Source organism: Zea mays, chromosome 3, assembly GCF_902167145.1.
Source record: "Zea mays cultivar B73 chromosome 3, Zm-B73-REFERENCE-NAM-5.0, whole genome shotgun sequence".
NCBI classification, from domain to species: Eukaryota; Viridiplantae; Streptophyta; class Magnoliopsida; order Poales; family Poaceae; genus Zea; species Zea mays.
In genome coordinates, this window is record NC_050098.1 from 30,657,784 (window position 1) to 30,678,802 (window position 21,019).

The window sequence follows — 21,019 nt, forward strand, 5'->3', positions numbered from 1 at the left end:
ATTTGTTTTTATGAGTAATTATGTTAAACTAGAGCCACTATGGTTATCCAAAATTTAAAATGAACCAGTTGGAAAGCAGTATTTTCTTATATAATAAAGAACTAGTCCCATTCACAACATGTATATACAGACTAAAGCTATGTCTGCTGACTGTCCAAGAATAATAGGTTCCTTCAAAATTCTCCATAGTCTTGATGGCGTGGTGCCAAGCAACCAAAATCATTCTTTTAGCTAGATCTGGAATCAAAGGCAAAGGGGTACATAGATAGCTGGAGTGTGAGTGACCTGGTTGGTGCATGTGACTCAAAATGTATCAGGCAGTCACTTAAACTTCAAAAGTAGCACCTCTAATGTAATCATTAGTCCAGTGTTATTAAAACTACGTTTAAACGTCAAAACTCTAATTAGAGGTTGAAACCACGTTTTAGCGTTTTGGCGTTCTAAACTGTAAAACGCAGTGTTTTATGCATTTTAGACCATTAGCTACTTTTGGGCCCAGTCTATTAGTTACTTTTGGGGTTCAATCCAGCTCATGGGTGAAGTTTTGGTAAGCCACTTTTTTTTTTCTTGAATACGCAGGAGAGCTGCGTATTTTTGTATTAAGAAGAAGAATAAAATGGGGAGAATTACATTTGGCAAACCAAAACCAAAAAACACACCCCAAACAACTAAGACACCTAAGACACCTCTTCTAAATGAAAGAAAGAGAGCGCTTTGGCTCCAGCCATACGCCAACCCATCAACTCCTCCCTTGCAGCTGCCAACACCACCGCAGCGCTAGGGTTACAGTTATCAAAAACACACCTATTTCTATGCTTCCACAAAGTCCATGCACCCAAAATGACAAGAGAATTGAATCCCTTGGATAAAGGCATGCCCACCCTGGCAGCACTATTCCTCCACCAGGTTTCAAAACAGACGTCATCATGGGAAGGGCAGAGCTCCTGGAAACCACCCGACCGCAGAAGGCTGAACCAAAACTGTTTTGCAAAACTGCACTGAACCAGCAAATGGTTGATAGTTTCTTCCATCTGGTCGCATAAAGGGCAGGACACTGGGTGATCCAGGCCACGCTTAGCAAGTCTGTCAGCCGTCCAACATCTATCGTGCTCCACAAGCCAGAGGAAGAATTTACACTTTCCTGGAGCCCAGGATTTCCAAATGCGTTCAGCAGGCTCAAAGCTAACAGAGCCAAGAAGCAAAGCCCTGTAAGCTGAACTAGCCGAGTAATCACCCGATTCACTAAACCTCCAGGTATGCACATCAGGAACATCCGGCTGCAGAACCATCCCCTCGAGTAAGTCACAAAGGTCCATGAGATTAGCAAGGGCTGCAACAGAAATAGCCCCTCTCAGATCAGCCAACCAATTGAGATCAGGCAAGGCATCCTTGACCAGGCGTCATCTCTGTTTTGGTATTTAACTTCATATTATTGTCTGAAATTATGATGTATTGGTGTTTTTCCTATGTTGTTTAAAACTACGTTTAAACAAAGTTTAAACGTTTAAAAGTCAAAATTTCACCCACGAGCGTTCCAACGTTTTATCGTTTTAATAACCTTGCATTAGTCCTCCCGAGAACCGTAGTTGAAAGTTTTCACTACACTTCTAGAAATGAAACTTCACAATACAAAAAACTTGACCTGCCCCAGGTATTGTATTAAAAAGAAGACCTCACGTAGGTCGAAAAAACTATGAACCCCTATCTCATCCATACACAGCAGCATCTACCCCATGCGAGACCGACCACGACCGGGGCCGAGCCTTAGATCTGTGCTTTGGCATGGGGCAAACAAGAAAAAAATAACCCCAGCCTGAAATTCCCTCCCACAGGGAGTCGAACTCAACTCAGGACCTGAAAAGTGCTACTCAAGCCACCTAATCAACTCAGCTAGAGGCCCTTTCGCAATAAAACTTAACAATAAGTGAATGCCACATCTATCTCATAAAGTTGTGTAGAGTCTTGTTATCACTTGAAGGGTATTCCCAGAAAATTACCACTTCAGCACTTTCTGAATGCTCTCAGTCCCTCTGGAAATTTACAACGTAAAAAAATGAGCCCAAACTTTTCTACGGCATGCTTATAGTAATCAGTAAGTGATTAAGGCAGGGCGTAACATAGATACAGATCTTCTGTATCCTGGAGCCAGTTGGTTAATGGTTTACTTTGAGAAAATAAGGTAAGCAGAAAATTGCCTAAAGTTCGTGAAAATAAAGATATGGATTTGAAAACTTAACCTCGCCTTTTGTTAAACAAAATTGCACTTTATCCCTAGTGTCAAGCATGAGCACTGTGGAGAACTCCTTGAATGTCCTGTTAAGAACAATGACAAGTTAACAACTATACTGATAGGACAAAGAAGTAAAAAAAATACTGCAGTGGGTAATTGTTAACTCTATATCATTTTATTTGATGGCCATTTACACTTCAAAAAACAGTAAATTGTGATAACCTTGTACATTGAACATCATAGAATGGTATCAGATGCTATAAGCCATAAATAAACACCACCACTACACACCCCTACCCACACAGAGAGAGAACAAAAGGGGAAAATAGGAGGGGCAAAATGTAGTACTTGTAGAACCAAACAAACCTGAGAAGCCAGAGTAGTGAATCCTGAAAACGTATGGCATTTGCATGGATCAAGATACTGTGTGAAAATAGTAGAAGTCAATGAATCATATATATTGCATCACAGAAGTACCACAAGCCATCATAGAGAACCCTTCACCGTAAAGAAAGAAAACGAGTAAAATAAGCAACTTCTAGGAACCTACTACCCCCTTGTTCGACATGTGTGTGTGTGAGTGTCTTAAGTGTAATGGGCTTAGGCCTAGCCCATATCTATTAATACAGCATCCCAAACCCTAGTTAGGGTTAGGGTCTCCACTTCTATCATGGTATCAAGCTTCTCTTCCTCCCTCCCCCTAGCCGCCGGCCAGCTTCCCCATTCCTTCGGCCACCAGCCGCTGGCCGGCGATACTCCCCATGACCAGCCACACTCCCCTCTCTCGCACCTGGGCGGCAGTCCCTGCTCCCGCCGCGCCCTCCCTCCCCGAGCCTGGTGTGCCTGTGTGGCTCCCCCATCTCCCATACGCCACCGCCGACGTATCGTGGCACTCTCCTCTCCCCTGCACCGCCAGAGGCGAGCCACGGTGGAGGAAGCTGGTAGTCGGAGTGTGCACAGGGCTCCGAGCTATCACAACTGACGAGAAGGGTCATGGTAGCCAAATCCTTCATAGATAAACCAAAAGGGTCAAACTCAATGGAACAAGAGTTGGTGGTGGTGAACCGACAAATAGAAAGAAGATTCTGAATATTGTGGGAAGCAACAAGAACGTTTTTTAGATGGAACGGTCCCCGAAGAACTAAGTCACCTACTAAGGTAATCGGGAGGGCAAAACCGTTCCCCGCAATAATAGAGGATGGAAGGGATGGATGAGGATGGGAGTGAGATAATGTGTCGTCATCAAGAGTAATGTGGTAGGATGCGCCAGAGTCGACCACCCAATCTGGCAAGGTGGGAGGTGGTGTCAGCGCCATGGTGCTGAACGAGTCAGCGAGAGACGTCTGGTCCCAACCTCCACCCAACAGGGACCAAGTGGCTGAGGCGGGGGTCCCTCAAAGCGAGAGAAGAGGCAGAGCTAGGGGTGAAAACGAGCCGAGCCAAGCTCAGCTCACTGCGACTCGGTCAAGTAACGAGCCAAACCCGACTCGGTCAAGTAACGAGCCGAACTCGGCTCGGCTCGCTCCTCTCACGAGCCTGAAAAGTTGACTCGGCTCGTCAAGCCAAAGAGCCTAGTCATAAGCGTCAACTCAGCCGCCGTGAATTCGCCGCCGTTGTCGGTGCGCAGCACGCGCAACTTGCGGCCGCACTCCGCCTCCGCAGCGACCTGCACACGCCTGATGGCGTTCGCAGCCTCTCCCTTGCTGCCAAGGATCATCACCCACATGTAGCGGGAGAGATCGTCGACGAGCAGCAAGAAGTATCGTCGTCCTCCTGGTGTGGCTGGTGTCACCGGGCCACACAAGTCCCCATGCACGAGCTCGAGCCTCTCCTTGGCTCGGAAGCTCGACTGTTGGGGAAAGGGGAGTCGTCTCTGCTTTGTCAACACAGACATCGCAAAATTGCTCCACATGGTCAAGGCACGGCAGGCCTCGTACCATCTCCTTGGCACTGAGCCGCTTCAGGGCCTCGAAGTTAAGGTGCCCGAAGCGCTCGTGCCACTGCCATGCCCCTTCGTCTCGACGAGCAGCAAGGCAGCAAGGTTGTGCCACCTTCACATTGAGGATGTAGAGTCGATTTGGACTCCTGCGTACCTTGGCAAGAAGGCGACGAGAGGGATCCCAGATCCTCATGACTCTGTGCTCGACCTCCACGCGCGAACCGTTCTCATCTAGCTGTCCCAAGCTGATGATAAGAGTTCCTCAACGCGGGGATGTAGTAGACTCCGGTGAGCAGCCTGTGCTCACCAGACGCGACGGTGAAGACGACTGAGCCGGCGCCCTTGATCTCTACGTCGGAGGCGTCCCCAAACTTGACGGAGCCTCGAACGCTAGAGTCAAGCTTGGTGAAGAACTCCCGTCGGCCGGTCATGTGATGAGTGGTGCCGGTGTCGAGGCACCATCCTTCGATCATGTCCTTGTTGGAGCCGTCGTCGAGGAAAGCGCGTGCTTTCGACTCATCAAGGTGGAGGAGTGTCGCTGCGGCCGGTGCCGCTGGAGATGGCTCGATGCTTGCATGTGCCAGGAGCAGGGCCTCCGCCTCCGCCTGTGCGAAGTTGGCCTGACCACGTCGTGGCTGCCGACAGTCCCTGGCCCAGTGGCCAAGCTTGCCGCAGTTGTGACAGCCGTCGTCTCGTGCCGGCTTCTTGTTGCCGACGGCGCCACCTTGGGCACCTCCACGTGCACCACCCTCAGCATGTCCTCGCGCCCCGGCCTGGGCGCCTCCACGCGCCTTGTGCTGCTTGCCGCGTTTGCGGCCTCGTGTCGAGGAGGACTCCCCCATCTTTTTGTCACCCTGGCAGGCCTCCCACTGCTCCCGAGTGAGATGTAGCTTCCCGCCGATAGTGATAGGCCCAGAGGGAGCCTGTGGTTCGTCGCTGTCGACCACCTTGAGACGACCTATCGCCTCTTCGATCGTCATCGTGGAGAGGTCTAGCAAAGACTCGATCGAGCGAGCAATCTGCTTGTACTTCTCGGGGATGCAACGGAAGAGCTTCTCAACAGCTCTCTCCTCATCGTAGGTGTCGTCGTCGAACTGCACCATCTTCTGCAACAGAGTGTTGAGGCGGAGAGCAAAGTCATCAACATCCTCACCTAGCTTGAAGGCCAGGTTCTCCCACTCCTTGCGAAGTGTCTGCAGTGTGGTCTTGCGGGCACGGTCGCTGCCGATGCGGGTCGCAGCGATGGCGTCCTAGGCCTCCTTGGCAGTTCGCTTCTGGGAAAGCGAAAACTGCATCTCGGGCGGGACTGCAGCAATGAGGGCATCCAACGCCCGCCGATCCTCGTGGTAGTCGACGTCGCCGTACCGAACTGCTTCCCACATTTGGCGAACCTGGAGCCGTACCCTCATCACCGCGGCCCACTCGACGTAGTTGGTCTTGGTGAGGGTAGGCCACCCACCGCCGGGACCGATGTCCCTGACAATGGCCTGGGCCATGCGGCGACCATGGTACCGATCCGGGGAGGGAGAGTCGCGTCGCCTGTAGAGGCCGCGATCTCCGTCGACTCGGTCGCCGCCGCCGGGAGCACCACCGGCGCGTCTACGCCCGTCTAGGCTGCCGCCGCGTGCACCCTCGCCCGGAGCACCGTCAGCGCGTCGGCACCTATCTGAGTTGCCGCCACGCGCGCCCCCATGGGGGTGCGCGGCTGCCCACTGTGCCGCCTGCTCTCGCGCTGCTTCCCTCGCCAGCCTGAGCTCTTCGTCGGTGTTGTCGTCGACAGAAGCAGAGCTGCCAGCTCTACTGCCGCGCAGAACCTCGAGCTCTGCTGCCGCCGCACGTGCAGCATCTGCCGCCTCCACTGCTTCTACTTCCGCTCTCGCTGCTGCCAGTTCCGCTGCCGCCAGCCGTGCTGCCCTCGCCGCTGTCGCTGCAGCCGCTGCTGCTGCTCGCTCTCGTTCTTGTGCCGCGGCGACCTCGGCTTCCTGCTGGCGCCGCGCACTCGAAGTGACCGAGCGTAGGGACATTGTAACACCCTATAATCTTGATTTTGGATTTAGTAGATTTTTTTTTCCTCGAAAGAAATCAAATTAAAGTGTCCGTTATAAATTTATGAATGGAACTAGTTTCTTAAAATTAAATAAGTAGTAAATATTTGTTCTGTATTTGAACTATGTTCTTAAATAGATATATGGTGAAGTACTCTACATGGTTTATTCATATCGAATTATATATATATATAGGAGCATTTGTCTAAATAAAATAAATAAATAAAATTATGTGTTGCATTCATGCTGGAGATTTTGATTGTGCATTTAATTTGAAGCTAAAACTCGAACTCAAATTGAAATTTAGAATTTGTGAATCAAACTAGAAAACTAAAATAGAAAATGAAAATATTAAAAAAAAGAGCTCACCGAAGCCTTACTTGCTACCTGGCTCACGGACACAGCCAGGGCGTGTCTCCCGCCGGCCTACTCCTTATCTCCCCCTACCCGCCCATCTCACTTCAGCGTTAGCCCACATCTTCTTTTTTCCTTTTATTTTATTCCCTTGCCGGATGTCGCATCAGCAGGACCTCGTAGATGATGCCACGCCACATTTACAGGAGCAAAATCCGCATGAGATCTTGCCAACTGCTCCTGCACGGACTCCGTATGCCTGGGGTATAAAAATGGTGGTGGAGCTACCTTCTCATTCATCCAGGATGACACGCCCTCAATGGAACCTGGTGCGGCATTGCAGCGCCCGCCGTGGTAACGTGTTTACCACCGCCGCCGGTGTCAATGGCAAGGTTCCAGGCTAGGAGCGCGGTCTGGGGGCTTTGCGCGTTCCAGGCGCCGCCTCGGTGCTGTTCCGTCTGCGCAGCCGTGCCGACCGTGTGCAGCGTTGTGGTCGTCTCCTCCACAAGCACTGCCTGTATTATGGGTAGCAACATCGGCACCATCGTTTCGGGTAAGATCAAATCGACTTGCGTCGCTATCCCTTCAGCTTCGTGCCATACAGAGTTTAGGACACTAGTTGGCAATCTGGGCAGTTCATTGGGTATGACCGCCGCAGGGGTTGAACAGGGAGGCACCCCTTGTTCGGTCGTAAGGAAGAAGACAGTCTGCTGGCCATCGGATCGATAGCGGACGGCTTAGATTGGTCGCGCGAATCGTTTAGGCAAGGGTTAAATCCGGGCCGTAGGATCGGATCGGATGGATCCAGAGTGATCTCGTCTTCTTTAAATCCCCGCCCTTGACTTTAGATCCAAGGGTTCATGTTGCGTACCGTTTCGATATTAGGGCAATCTAATCTAGGCCGTAGAATTAGATCTGGGCGACCAGGATCGCTGCGTACCCCTTCGGCCTTGGATAATTGCATAAGAGCCCATGTACTTGTGTTAAAACAACCCGCAGTCCACACTGTGGGAGTTCTCAGTCTTGGTGTCTTTTGCGCAGAACCCCCTGGGTTTCTGTTAAATAGTGGTCGTAGTCCAAGTAACTCAGAAAATTATTAGATTTAATTCAGAAATTCTTTTTAAATGCAAAATAATATCCCAAACTTAGGAAATTCATAGTTAATTCATTTTAACTCCAAATTGATTCATTCTAGTTGCAATAATTTTGTATTAATATTGTTTATCACCTAGTACCTTTGTTTAACCATGAAACTTGAATTAAAATTGCTCAATTGAATTAATCTATTCTAGGTGCTAAATGATTTTAGAAATTCATAACTTAATAACCGTAGCTCCGAGTTTAGTGGTTCTTATTTCTACGATCTCGTTACGGCGCGTAGATTATTATCACACAGTTTATCCTTATGTTTGGTGTAATGTTAATTTTGCCTATACCATGTTTGTCTGTATTGCTACGTTTAGCAGTGAGGTCACGAGCACCTGAAGATCATCCTGGTACCTGGAATCTCAAGTCCCAGGCAAGTTGTGCCCTTGATCACTTCTTTTTACCCAGCCATGTTCTGATTAATCATAATGATCTGCATAGGTTAATTTTGATGGGACCCAATAGGTTACCCTAGTTTGATTATCTTTATACCTTGTTACCACTGAACTTTTTGGGTAGTACTTGCTAGTGCTGTATGCGGTTTTGGGTATGAAGATACATTACTCATGATTATACTTTTGTTATCCGTTGTTATTATCGTTCATGATAAGATCATTATGTTAATTGGAACATGGAGCGACCACCCGGGAAAACAGTGCTACCACAAGGGTATAATGGGACGCCCTTGGCTGATTAATTAGGAAAGCTAGTGGAGGACTACCTTACCCGAAAGGGGCAAGGGCAGTAGGGGAGTGGTCAGTGTAGGGAGGCCCTCGGGATGATTTTGCTGCGATGGCGGTCATGCAAGGGATTCCTGCATTGGAGCTTCCTATAAACTGTAGCGGGTTTTCTGAAGCTAGTGGAACTTTGTAAAGGCCTCGTAGTGTTACCCTGCCTCGCCTCCTCGGTAGAGGTGTATGGGAAGTCGCGATCCCTTGGCAGATGGGTAACATGACTTGTGGGTAAAGATGCGCAACCTCTGCAGAGTGTAAAACTGGTATACTAGCCGTGCTCACGGTCATGAGCGGCTCGGACCCTCACATGATTAATTTATGGAACTTAAATTCAATTTGTCATATGCATTGCATCGCAGGTGATGTTGTTACTTTTGTTCTACTATTTAATTGGGTTGGTATTTACTTATACTTAGTAATTGCTAATAAAATTTTGACCAACTTTAAAAGCAATGCTCAGCTCTAACCATCCTCTTTCGTAAGCCTTACACTTCACGTGAGCTCTCACCTTTGGCGAGTTCATGCACATTATTCCCCACAACTTGTTGAGCGATGAACGTATGTGAGCTCACTCTTGTTGTCTCACCCCCCCCCCCACAGGTCAAGAACAGGTACCGCAGGATGAGGCGCATGGAGGATGCTGTGGCGAGTTCGTGAGAGGTCTAGGCCGTCGTCTCCCAGTCAACTTTGGGTTGCTGGACCGTTGTCTCCTTATAATGTATTTATTCATTTATTTTGTACAGAACTCCTATTATATAGTAAAGATGTGACATTCGATCCTGTGCCATGATTCATCATATGTGTGAGACTTGGTCCCAGCACACCTGGTGATTATGTTCGCGCCCGGGTCTTGGTGCCCCGAAACCCGGGTGTGACAGACATGGTGGGCTAGTGAGGGGTCGTTGCGTGTGGAAGAGGCTATCTCAAACGAAAGGTTGCTCGTCAGAGCAGGAGAGGAAGGAACAGTTGGAGCTCTTGCTGTCGACTGAGTGTGGGGAGAGGCGCGGGAAGGAGATGAGCAAGAGATGTTTAGGCTGCAGGATAGTTTGGCTCTGATACCAATTGTAAGTAGAGGGACTCTAACTCTCATCAAGAGGATGACACTATGAGTTGGGGCAATTTTTCTGTTTATTTCCTCAAACACTACACAATGCCATACCCATCTAAGGGTTGGAGACCCATATTTATAGCCCTAGAGGCTGCACTACCACACCTTCTCACACACACTACACAACAGGATTGTCCTCTAGATGCTAAAGAGACTACAGAGGACAGTCAAAAAGCGACTGTTGTCCTCTAGATGCTAAAGAGACTACAGAGGACAGTTAAGTTGTCCTCTAGATGCTAAAGGACTATAGAGGACAGTCAAAAGCGACTGCTGTCCTCTAGATGCTCAAGGACTACAGAGGACAGTCAAAAGTGACTGCTGTCCTCTAGATGCTCAAGACTTATTCCATCAAACTGTTCCTTCCTCCCCTGCTCAGACGAGCAGCCTTTCGTCTGAGACAGCCTCTTCCACACGCAGCGACCCCTCACTAGCCCACCATGTCCCTACGTGTCGGGTACCATAATTAGGGGTACCCCCAACACTCCTAAACTCGGCTGGTAATCACCATCAGCACAAACTGCAGAGACTGATGGGCGCAATTCAGGTCAAGGCTTCGTCTACTCAAGGGACGCAATCTCGCCTCGCCCGTAGTGGGTGGTGGATGTGGCATGTGGGGTTGAGGACGATAGAGACGAGTGACCAGATGTTCTGGACACCGATCGCCTGAGCGTGGAGGTTCGCGATAACCATAGCCTCGTACTTAGTGGGAGGGGTAGCACTGGGGCCACCGGAGAGGGCTCGGTGGACGAGCCGTGGAGGAGAAGCTTGGCCTTAGCCAGGTGAGAGAGCATCAGGTGAGAGGAGAGCATCAGCCGCGGTACGCTCGTGCTCCCAGACGAGAGCCATAACGTGTCCGCGATCGCGTGCAGCGGCCACGACGGCCTTTGTGATGGCGAGGGTAGACACTAAGGTGGAGTGGGCGATGGAGACGTCAAGGTGGTGTTGCATGAACGCGGGCGGCAGCGCAAAGGGGTGTGCGGTGGAGGCTGAGGAGAAGAACGGCAACGCATGGGAGGAGACGCTCGATGGCACGTGTTTGGGCGATGAGGGAGGCGCGGGTGGGGGAGAAAGGGCCACGGGCGACGGTTGCCCAGCCGCCATGGTGGCCCACCAACGGGGGGGAGGGGCGTCGAACATGGGGAAGGGCCCAACGGCGCTCAGCAGGAAGGGAGGGAGAGGGAGGGAAGAGGAAAAGATTTGTGGCTAGATACCATGTTGGATAGTGAAAACCCTAACCCTAATTGGGCATGGATATATTAATATATATCCAAGTGCATGGCCTAAAGCCCATTACAGTGACACAATAAACAATACACTAACATTGATACCCACCATGTGATTTGTTTTACCTTATTGTCGTATCGCTGTTAAGCACAATTACAATATGATATTCAGATCGACATTAACTATGTATTCCAAAAGTTGAAGTACCAATGATTACTGAACTAAGGGACAAAAGCTAAATGTGTATTGTGTACACTATATTTCTGAAACCATAAAATATAACAACAGAAGTACTTGACAAGGAGGCATCAGACAACGGGAACCAAAGTAGGCATTCCATTTACCTTCTTTAGGAAATCATTGCATAAAAAAACTAAGAAATAGAAATGTAGAATTACCTTCTCAAAGCTTTGCAACTTGCTTCAAACCAACTAATTAGCAAAGATTTCTCTAGATGATATCCATACTTGTGAATCAGAAAACAAACAGAACCACTCCTGTGGGAGAAAAGAAGTGTAAAGAGAAGCTAATAGCGTGTGCATAAAATGGAAAAGTTGTGAACTCTCACTACTTCTGCACCAAAAATGTTATTGATAGTAAGTTCTACTAGATAAAAATCAATGTAACAGTAAGGTTATCAATTGTGGGGTCATCAAATCAAAATAATAGAACAAATGGAGCAAGAGACAGCAGTTTGATGCAAGGGTGTTTATGGGATGATGAAAGATGCCCCAAATACTGAATATCAGGCTCCCAACATGTATTAAAGTATAATAGCGCCCAAGATTTAACTCAGGGGGGTTTGGGCAGCAACACATGGAAATAGTAAGACTTTACAGAAGACAGGAGATTTTTTTCAGGGAAGAGACTGGAATGAGCTTTCTGAGGGAATAATATCACATTTGGCTTATACAGATACATGTAAGGAAACTGCATACTCTTGTCAGAAGAAGCTATAGTCACCAGTCACCACACAAACTAGGAAGCATCATTTAAAGGCATGGAGAAGTACAGGAAAAAGGGCACAGATTAATAACAGGTGACTCTGGGGGCAATGTACTTATCAGTCATACCTCGGAAGAGGATTTCAAACCTGGGACAAGTGTAGAGTTGTCATAAATGACCAGATAATTAACTTACCAAGAGCATTATGTATAATTAACTTACCAAAACAAAGATCCTCTAAAAAGGCCATCAACGATAAGGTTCATAATGTGTTCTTTCTTCATCCTTTTCTCCCTGTTTGCTGTCTTTGTTGTGCATTTGCAGGCCTAAATGTTTGTAAAGTTATTTGTAACGGAGCAAGGATATATTGCATTGAGTAAAAGATCGGCAAATCTAATTAGTGAGTGCTTGCATGGCTATGCATGCAATGGGGGAGGAGGGGGTATGTTGTGTAATAGGCAGGTGAGTAGGATCCAAATACCAGATAAAAAACAGTAGCAGAGAGATCCATCCATTCCTCTTGGAAACACCTTAAGGACACAGCTTTCTCATCTCTTGGTGCCTCACACCTGCAATAATTGAATTCATCAGTTAAGAACTAAAAACATAAAATACTTTAAATAACAACAGTTGCATTACCATAGAAGTCCAGGTCCAGTGTTAACATTTTTGTCTAGTTCCTTAATGATGACATCAATAAGTTTTTCCAAAATCTCTGGAATATTCCTGGCAATCTTCAGCTGAACTTTCACGTAGGTTATGAACAAACTCTGGAAGCAAAAACGTATTTCAAATATGTACCGAAAAATGCAATTGAGTTTTTGTAATCAAAACAAAGATATAAAGTTACAAAACTGCAAGTCAGATCACCAGAACCTTCAAGGCCTGATCATGAGTTGTCATCCAACAACGGAATATAAACTCTTGAACTGCATTATGGATCTTCACAGATTTGTATCCCAGATTTGGCCCATCCTTCAGTAAAAAGGTGTTAATGCATTCCATAAGTTTGCGAGTCAGCTTTCCCTCCTCCCTGATTTTACAGAATCGATTTATCAATTTCATATCATATTATTTGCCATTAGATGACCAGTCTACAATGCACATCTTTGACTATAACCTTTTCTATATATATATATATATATATATATCACCAGGAACTTAAATAAAATATTATAATTTAAATAGCTTTTTATGATAAAGTTGTCAATCTAATTCTCATTGGCAAATCTAAGTGATTTTAAATACAATGATGGTCAAAGTTATAAAAATTACACTGCAGCCATTCTAAAACAAAAACCTACTTTCGACCAGAGATGGGAATTCACAACTCAGTGAAGTTAAAAGGAGATAATAAAGTCAAGGGATCTGAAAGCGACACAAGAACATGGGCCAGAGTACTTGCCTAATATGTAAGAAGATTGCACTAAATCCATTAAGAACCTCCTCCCGCATAATATCAGGGTAATCACTTGGTGGGTTTTCAAGTAGAACATGAAGTGTCAATGTACAGCGGAAGGATTCATCCTTGGAGCTCGCCTGATTGCTGAATTTTGCATCAAAAGCACTAGCAACCTTCTTCATGTAGAGTGATACAAAATCTGAGGAGAATGCATGGAAATTAAAATAAATGGGTGCTACAATATGATAATACATCACCTCTGATGACAAAACTCACTGCTATATGTTCGAGGTTTCATCTGATAGCGGTACTCCTTCACATTTAGAAGCTGTCTAAGGATTATGCTGTACTCTAACTGAAGGCTAGGGCCATCTTTTATGACCTCCCAAATATGAACAAAAAGTTGCTTAGCAACTGAGAGCAAATGTAGTGAATGCCCTGCAAAGACAGGTACCACTTCTGTAATGTCATGCAGAGTATATTCCACTTCAAAGCAACTGAAAAATTGATTGTGCACACATCAGGAATCTGGGTAAAAAAGAAACATGTTGCTAGAAAGTGAGAATATATACCAGAGTGCTGAATCACACAAACCCAACAAATGCCGAAGACTATGAAATTGCCATCATTATAAGACCAGGCAAGGATCAGTGTTAGCAAAAATATACATTGGAACATCTCAAGGCAACTCCGTCAAATACTATACAGGATCCAATACTGTCAAAATCACTTGTAATTTGCGCAAAAATCAACTACGCTGTTAGATGATAAAACAATTTAAAGCTACATGCTATTTGAAACTTCACATGAGCAAGCAGATGTGAACAAAATAAATATCAGAATGTATTAACAACTAGCAGTACTCAGATACACACGTCTCAGATTATCATCAAAAGTTGGGCTGGTTGAAGTTCAATCAATCACAGTACAGCACAGCATAGCACACAAGACAACAGCAAACTGATTACTGGTCAATACGAAAAGTCATCCGAATCAGAGCCAACCTGATAACTTGACATCTTCGGCACACTGGACAGCAACGCGGAACATCCGGGCGGCAGCGCTCTTGGTGGCGCCACGCTTCTTACCCGAGATGTCCTCCTTGACGCAGTTGAGGAGCGCCAGGACGAGGAGTGGCCACGTGGTGGCTGCAAACAAATAGCATCAGCGCCATCAATAACAAAAAACGTGAAACCATCAGCCAATGATGTGAGATGTGACTTGTAAATGAAACCATCAGCCAATGATGGGAGATGTGAGGGGCAAGGGAAATGCATGCGAGAGGAGTAAGGGAGATGCATGTGGGAGGGGTATGGGAAATGCACGAACTGACCTCCGGTAAGGTTCCCGTGGCCGGGCTTGAACCTGACGGTGTTGCGGCCGAGGAGGCGGCAGAAGGACGCAGCGCGGTCACCCTGCAGCCATGTCCCCAGCAGCTTCACCCCCTCCTGCGGTGCAAGAAGGAATTGGTCGGGAAGGAAGCAGGCAGCAATGCTTGCTTGTCTCTGAGTGATAAAAGGGGTTCTCACGTCGCGGACTCTGGCCCGATCAGACTGAAGCTTCTGGACGACCTCCTCCACGTCGCGCGCAGTGGCCACGGCCGCCATCGGTATGGGAATCGGAGCTAGGGTTTCGGCTGGGAGGCCGCGGCGGGGGGCGAGCGCATCAGGGAAGCCGCGCGGCGAGAGGCGGAGGGGACGAGGCCCGAGGGGTTTGTGGGGGCTTTTGGGAACGTGTGGAGAAACTACCGAGAAAAGGCATGACGAAACTACCAAATATAATAACATAGTATATGAGTGTCCGTGCGTTGTAACGGAAACATATAATAACATGATAACTTATATATAAAATATGTCTTATATTATTATAAAAAAATGTTTCATAATCCCTCTGTTTAGCCAAGTCTTTTTTTATGAAAAGACAAAACCGACGGTGAATTACCTCCTGAGAAGTTAATTTGTCCAGATGCATTATAATTGAACGAAGTGAATTCCCATGTGCAGCAACCATCACATGTTTTCCAGCCACAAGTTGTGGAACAATCTATTACGGAAAAATTACTATATGTCAAATCGAGCTAGAAAAACTGCTTTTTTAGAGTCGAACATAAATAAAAAATTCAGGTTATAAATTTGATATGAGCTAGCACAATAGAAAGAAAACTAAGCACATGCATTTCTGCATCCCATAGTAGAGGAATTCATCGATTCAAGAATAACCTTTAGCATGCATACTAATACTGTAGCAAGACCAATAACCCAAGTAAAAAGTGTATCTTCCAATTAGTGTAAAGTGGCCTTGCCACATGTACCTGATCTTTGAAATAAGCAACAGCTCTCTCAGCACACTTCTCTAGACTTTCTCCATTTGGCGGAGGAATATCATAACTGTTGCGCCACTCATGAACTTGTTCTTTGCCAAATCGATCTGCAGTTTCTTGCTTATTAAGGCCTTGTAGCTCACCATACCTAGAAATGTCAAGGAATATTTAAAGAGAAGCACAGTCAAACAACTATTATAATCGTATACTCCCTTTGTCCCAAATTAAAATTGGTCTTAGTAAATTAATAGATTCATATAATACTTGATGTATATGTTTTATATATGTGTCTAGAATCTAGATTTATCATCATCTATTTGAATATAGACATAAAAATCAAGAGCTAAAATTAATACTATTTTGAGACAGAGGGAGTAATTAGCAAATCAAAAGTATGGAGAAAGTATTACATTCGTTCATTCAATTGCCAAGTTGTGATGACAGGAATGGAGTGTTTCATTGTCTCCTCACTGTATATCTGACTCCACCTGTGAGCTTGTTCACTCTAATTATGCGTGATAACTGGGATCTATAAATACATATATCACCAGCAAAGCATGATTTCTCCGGCAAGTTAATACACATGCTAGAAGAAATTACTGGAATTTCAAAGGAAAGACACAAACCTTCTTGCGCAGATGCTGCATCATGGCAAGCATTGCAGTCATCTGAGCACGAATCAGTGATGAAATATATATCACATCGATTGGGATATTGCATATCCTTTTACCTGCCTCAATGGCCTCCTCAACACCCTTCGGTGTCAGGGGTACATCGGCGCAGCCAGTAAACAGATTTTTCTCGTTCCACAGGGATTCACCATGCCGAATCAATATAAGAGCGCTTTCACCTACAACGACACAGAGATAACAGATTAGCAGATCTTATTATATGCCCCCAAATTCTAAGAAGCCCAAAGTTAAATGTGTCAAATGGACAGTTTTCTCAAATTAAAAACAAATAACCACCATAGGAGGTCGTTAAAATTACTTGATTTCTTTGGGGTGTGGCCGCTGTTGCCATCGGATGGTAGGTGCCTCGGCTCCATGACAGAAGACTGCGAGCTCGAGGCCCACATCAAACCCAGTTTTTTGCTGCCTGAACCACATCTTCCTTTTAGATAAACCAGGCGAGCATTGCCCGTCCTCTTTCCGAATCTAGAGTTCTTCGCACTGCACCAGTGGGATTGCGAAAATGCTAGCGCGTGGTGAGAGATAGCCCCAGCCATTCTAATCCAAGAAAAAGAAAAGCAGTTAGTAACTGGTTCTACTGGTAATGAGTTCTAGGAAGAGGCTGAACAATTATTCGCTCGCTAACTTTATAATTGAACATGCTCAATTCGACCATTTAGCCATAGAGCAAAACTGATCCAAGAAACCAACATAAGATTGATGAACTCTTCTAGTGAAAACATTCCTCCCTTTATTCCACAAAATGGCAGAGCAGTAAAATGGAATACATGACCAACAAAAATGAACAAGTCCTCAACGAAGCGCACCTCAAGAACTCAGCAATGCGCGGCACCAGGGAGATGGAGTTGGTTACCGCTCTTATAGCGCTGGGGACCGCGGCGGGGTGGGGGTGGGCGGACGGGCGTGCGTGTCGTCGAGGTTGGGGCTTGGGCGGCGAGGAAGGCCGTGCGAGGCGACCAAGGAAGGCGGCGGTAGATAGTAGAGATCGGGGCTACGGATAGGCGGTGGCGGATTGGTGATGGCGCGTGCGCGGCGAGCAGTCGAGGTGCACGGATCATGCGGATGTGGCGGTTTGTGCGGGCGAGGGGAACAGAGCGTTTGCGAGCGCGGAGGGGAGGTCGGCGGGATGCGCGGTGAACAGGCGGGCGTGCGGGGATGGCCGTTGCGGTAGCGGAGGTCGTGCGGCGGGATGCGCGGGGAACAGGCGGGCCGCGGGCGTGCGGAGGTTTCGCTGGCGCGCGGTGAACAGGTAACGGGTCGCGCTGGAGATGCGGCGGGGTATGCTCGGTGTCATTGCGATGCTTGCGGCGCGACTCGTGGAAGGATTTGCGGACGGGCGTGCGGGCGGTTGGTAGGCGACGAGGTTTGCGGCGGGGGGGTTTCCGGTGCTCGGTTGGGCGCGGGTGGGCGGCTGGTAGGCGGCGAGGTTTCGCGGCAGCGGTGGGCGTTCGGTTGCGCCGATTTTCGCGGGGGCTGGGCGCACAGTAGCAGGAGGAGTTGGGTAGCGGCGGGGGCGGTATACACTCCCCTCTTAATAGTTGTAGAGATTTATTAAGACGGTATTTGTTAAGACTGCAAGGTTAGCCTGCCTCTGACGGTTCTGCTTTCCATCAATCTTAATCGTTCAATGTTCCGCGAAGCCCTCCTCCGTCCTATGCGCGTGCTCCCTCTCCCGGCGCCCACCCGCCCACAAACCCCCCCGGTCTCCCACAAGTCGTCACCTTCAACTTGCCCTACTTGCTCGTCCCTCGACCGCCTCACCTCACCTCTGTCGCTGCCTTCGAGAACGAGGCATAAGGTGATATTTGATGTGGCAGTTGATATGGTGATGTTAATCTCTTGTTATTCCATATTTTCACTTTCTATTCAATGCCACTTTCTAATACTTGTTTGGGCTTAATTCTCTCAGTTTATGACCCTTCCTGCCAGGATTGAATTGTTAGTTAAAATCTATAGTTCAAAAACTGTTATATTTTTTGAAGTGTAGATTGTCATAGGATTTCTGGTTACTCGTCACTGTTTATTAGCATGATTCCATACCCCAGTTTAGATGCTACTTCAAACATGCCACCCCTCCCTCCCACTCGTCGCCTCCCCAACCCAGCCGTGCCCCGCCTCCAGGCCACCGTTGCGGGCGTGACCGTTGTTGACGTGCGTTGCTATCTTCGTTCAATGGTTGGCCTGGTGATGATCTTGATGCCATGATACTTTATATTTGAAGAAACAGATGTGACACTGGATTGACATAAACCAGTTTCTTTGCAATTTTAGTGAGACCAATGGTGATACTGTACCCACCTGTAGTCTGGTAACTAGTATAATCATCCACTTCACTTATCTTTAGGGTTTTGTCAGATGCTATTGTTTTCACAAAACAAGTTGAATAGGCTGGAGAATTAGAGGGGGAAATAATATTTTGTTGTTATTTGATTATTTGGTTTTCTTAATACTTTTGATCTAATCATGCGGCAGGTGCGCGAAGGCCAGGGCTTGTCACCAAGGAGACTAGACGAGGTCCCACGACCGACAGTTGGCTGCCAATGGCCCTGCTATGCTCCCCATTGGAAGATTGCCTTGCGAATCAGAATAGGATATGCAGGGGGCTGGTTGTAGAGTTTATGGCTCATACAGAGAATGCCAAACAGTGCCCCCTCGAGGAATCGACTAAAACTTCAATAAATCATAGAAAATCATGGAAAGATGCTAGAATGGTGGATAATCAAGTTTTGTTAAACTTCTATCTATACAATAGACCAATTATATGACATGTTTTAATAGAAAGATTTTGCTATAGATGGTGGCATATGCTTGTAAAGGAAAAAATCTTTTCTATTGTTACGTTGATCCAATTACTATAAAATGTCTATGGTAGGCTACACATGTCATGCTTATTCTGTGGTAAAATGTTGAGTTTGGGTTGGTGCATGTATGACTTTTTTTATTTACTTAGGCTTATAATTGTTAAATGGTTTTTAAATAATATAAATATATACAAATATAAAATGTGGCTCTGCTGTCTTGGTATGGTGTTATTGTGTCATATTAACAAATAACATTGCTATGTTTTACAGAAAAATGAGTTTTTGATTATCTTACGTTGTTCCATTAGGTTGGCATCCAAACAAGCCCACAAGCAGATGCAAAAACTAGTCACGTGTTCAAAATACATTTGTAGGATGGCCTAATAATTTGCTTGGCTTCAATGTATTATTTGCTAGCCTATGTGAACTTGCTTGATAATAAAATGATTTTATTCATGTGGTTTCTAGTGACTTATTTTCATAATATACGATGTGATTTTGGTTGCTTCTGTGTTGCAGCTTGATCCAATAGCCCCACCCTTGTCCTTTAGGACACCACAACGTGGAGTAGGCACTTATTTGAGGCTTGGTCGAACCACAATAAAAATCGTCGTGTCTTGTGTGCTTTATTCTTTTTCGATTTGTTCTTCCTCTCGTGTTCTAAGTTCTTGATTTCACTTGTAATATTGATCTAAGTTATAATTCCACATCTAAAAGAGCAATCAAGTGAAAATAACTTATTTTCTCTCTCTCACTATGACTTGATTTTTTTGCTAACATCTAATTTGGATCAAGATTGTTTTTAAGTTATGAATTTCAGACATCACCTATCCACCACCCCTCTAGGTGATTATTACACCTAGATGGCCCGAAGTTTATGGATCATTGAGTGGCTATTGAAGATTGTTATTGGCTCTAATAATTGATTGTAAGAGGCTCTTGTGCTCATTCCCCATAGGAGATTCATGAAAACAACCTTGATAGAATCATAACTTGTTGGAGTGACACTTTTGTGTGGTTTTTATGAAGTCCTAATTATAGGCCTAACATGTGATGACATTTAGCTTGTGAATCATCTAGGTTGGACTTATCACAACGATGACGTAGGTTATCGGTGAGCAACCAAACTTTGAGGATAAATCATTGTGTTCAATCACTTGCCCCAATTTGATTTGATAGATATCACACTTACATCTACTACACCTTTAAAGTGCGAATATTGTCATGTGTCATCCTTGTATCCCTCATGCGCTCGAAAATCCTCCCGCGTAATCCCTCCCCGTCTCCTACGCGTGCCTCGCTTGAAATCTCGTCTCTCCTCCGCGTGCATCGAAATAACCAAAACATGCAGCTGTCGGAACCTCATCTTCATCTATATCAAGATCAACTTGCTCTCTTGGAGAGCCATTAGTTTCATCAAATACAACATTGCTAGAGACTTCAACTAATCCTGATGATTTGTTGAAGACCCTACACTTTTGTATTTGAGTCATACCCTAGTAAAAAACCTTCTACAGCTTTGGGAGCAAACTTTGAATGCCTACCTTTCTTTACCAAAATGTAGCATTTGCTCCCAAATACATGAAAGTAGGAAACACTGGGTTTGTTACCAGTTAGGAGTTTGTATGAGGTCTTCTTGAGGAGGCGATGCAAATAGAATCGGTTTATCGCATGGCAAGCTGTGTTCACAGCTTCCGACCAAAACTGCATAGACGTCTTATATTCTCCAAGCATCGTCCTTGCCATATCAATTAGCGACTTATTCTTCCTTTCTACTACACCATTTTGTTGTGGTGTGTAGGGAGCAGAGAATTCGTGCTTGATGCCTTCCTCCTCAAGATATTCTTCGACTTGAAGATTCTTGAACTCAGATCCATTATCGCTCCTTATCTTCTTTACTTTTAGCTCAAATTCATTTTGAGTTCTCCGTAAGAAGCGTTTTAGTGTTCCTTGGGTTTCAGATTTATCCTGCAAAAAGAACACCCAAGTGAAGCGGGAAAAATCATCAACTATAACAAGACCATACTTACTTCCCCCGATGCTGAGATAGGCAACGGGCCCGAAAAGATCCATATGTAG

General features: G+C 46.1%; 1 protein-coding gene and 1 pseudogene across 8 annotated transcripts in view; both read right to left on the reverse strand.

Moving 5' to 3' along the window:
* Positions 1-14,873, reverse strand: part of LOC103651852 (serine/threonine-protein kinase ATM) — a 126,612-nt gene extending 111,739 nt beyond the window's left edge. For all 8 annotated transcript variants that reach the window (XM_020550152.1, XM_020550151.1, XM_020550150.1 and 5 more), the window contains exons 1-12: positions 14,657-14,873; positions 14,461-14,575; positions 14,132-14,275; positions 13,404-13,565; positions 13,131-13,326; positions 12,602-12,758; positions 12,365-12,495; positions 12,207-12,294; positions 11,948-12,051; positions 11,179-11,277; positions 2,597-2,653; positions 2,238-2,313 (exon numbers count right to left, since the gene is read on the reverse strand). In XM_020550152.1, coding sequence (XP_020405741.1) covers positions 2,238-2,313; positions 2,597-2,653; positions 11,179-11,277; positions 11,948-12,051; positions 12,207-12,294; positions 12,365-12,495; positions 12,602-12,758; positions 13,131-13,326; positions 13,404-13,565; positions 14,132-14,275; positions 14,461-14,575; positions 14,657-14,734 — 1,407 coding nt within the window. In that variant the 5' untranslated portion in view covers positions 14,735-14,873. The remainder of the gene's footprint in view (positions 1-2,237; positions 2,314-2,596; positions 2,654-11,178; positions 11,278-11,947; positions 12,052-12,206; positions 12,295-12,364; positions 12,496-12,601; positions 12,759-13,130; positions 13,327-13,403; positions 13,566-14,131; positions 14,276-14,460; positions 14,576-14,656) is intronic.
* Positions 14,752-16,675, reverse strand: LOC103651853 (2,3-bisphosphoglycerate-dependent phosphoglycerate mutase-like; annotated as a pseudogene).
* Positions 16,676-21,019: the final 4,344 nt, after the last annotated feature.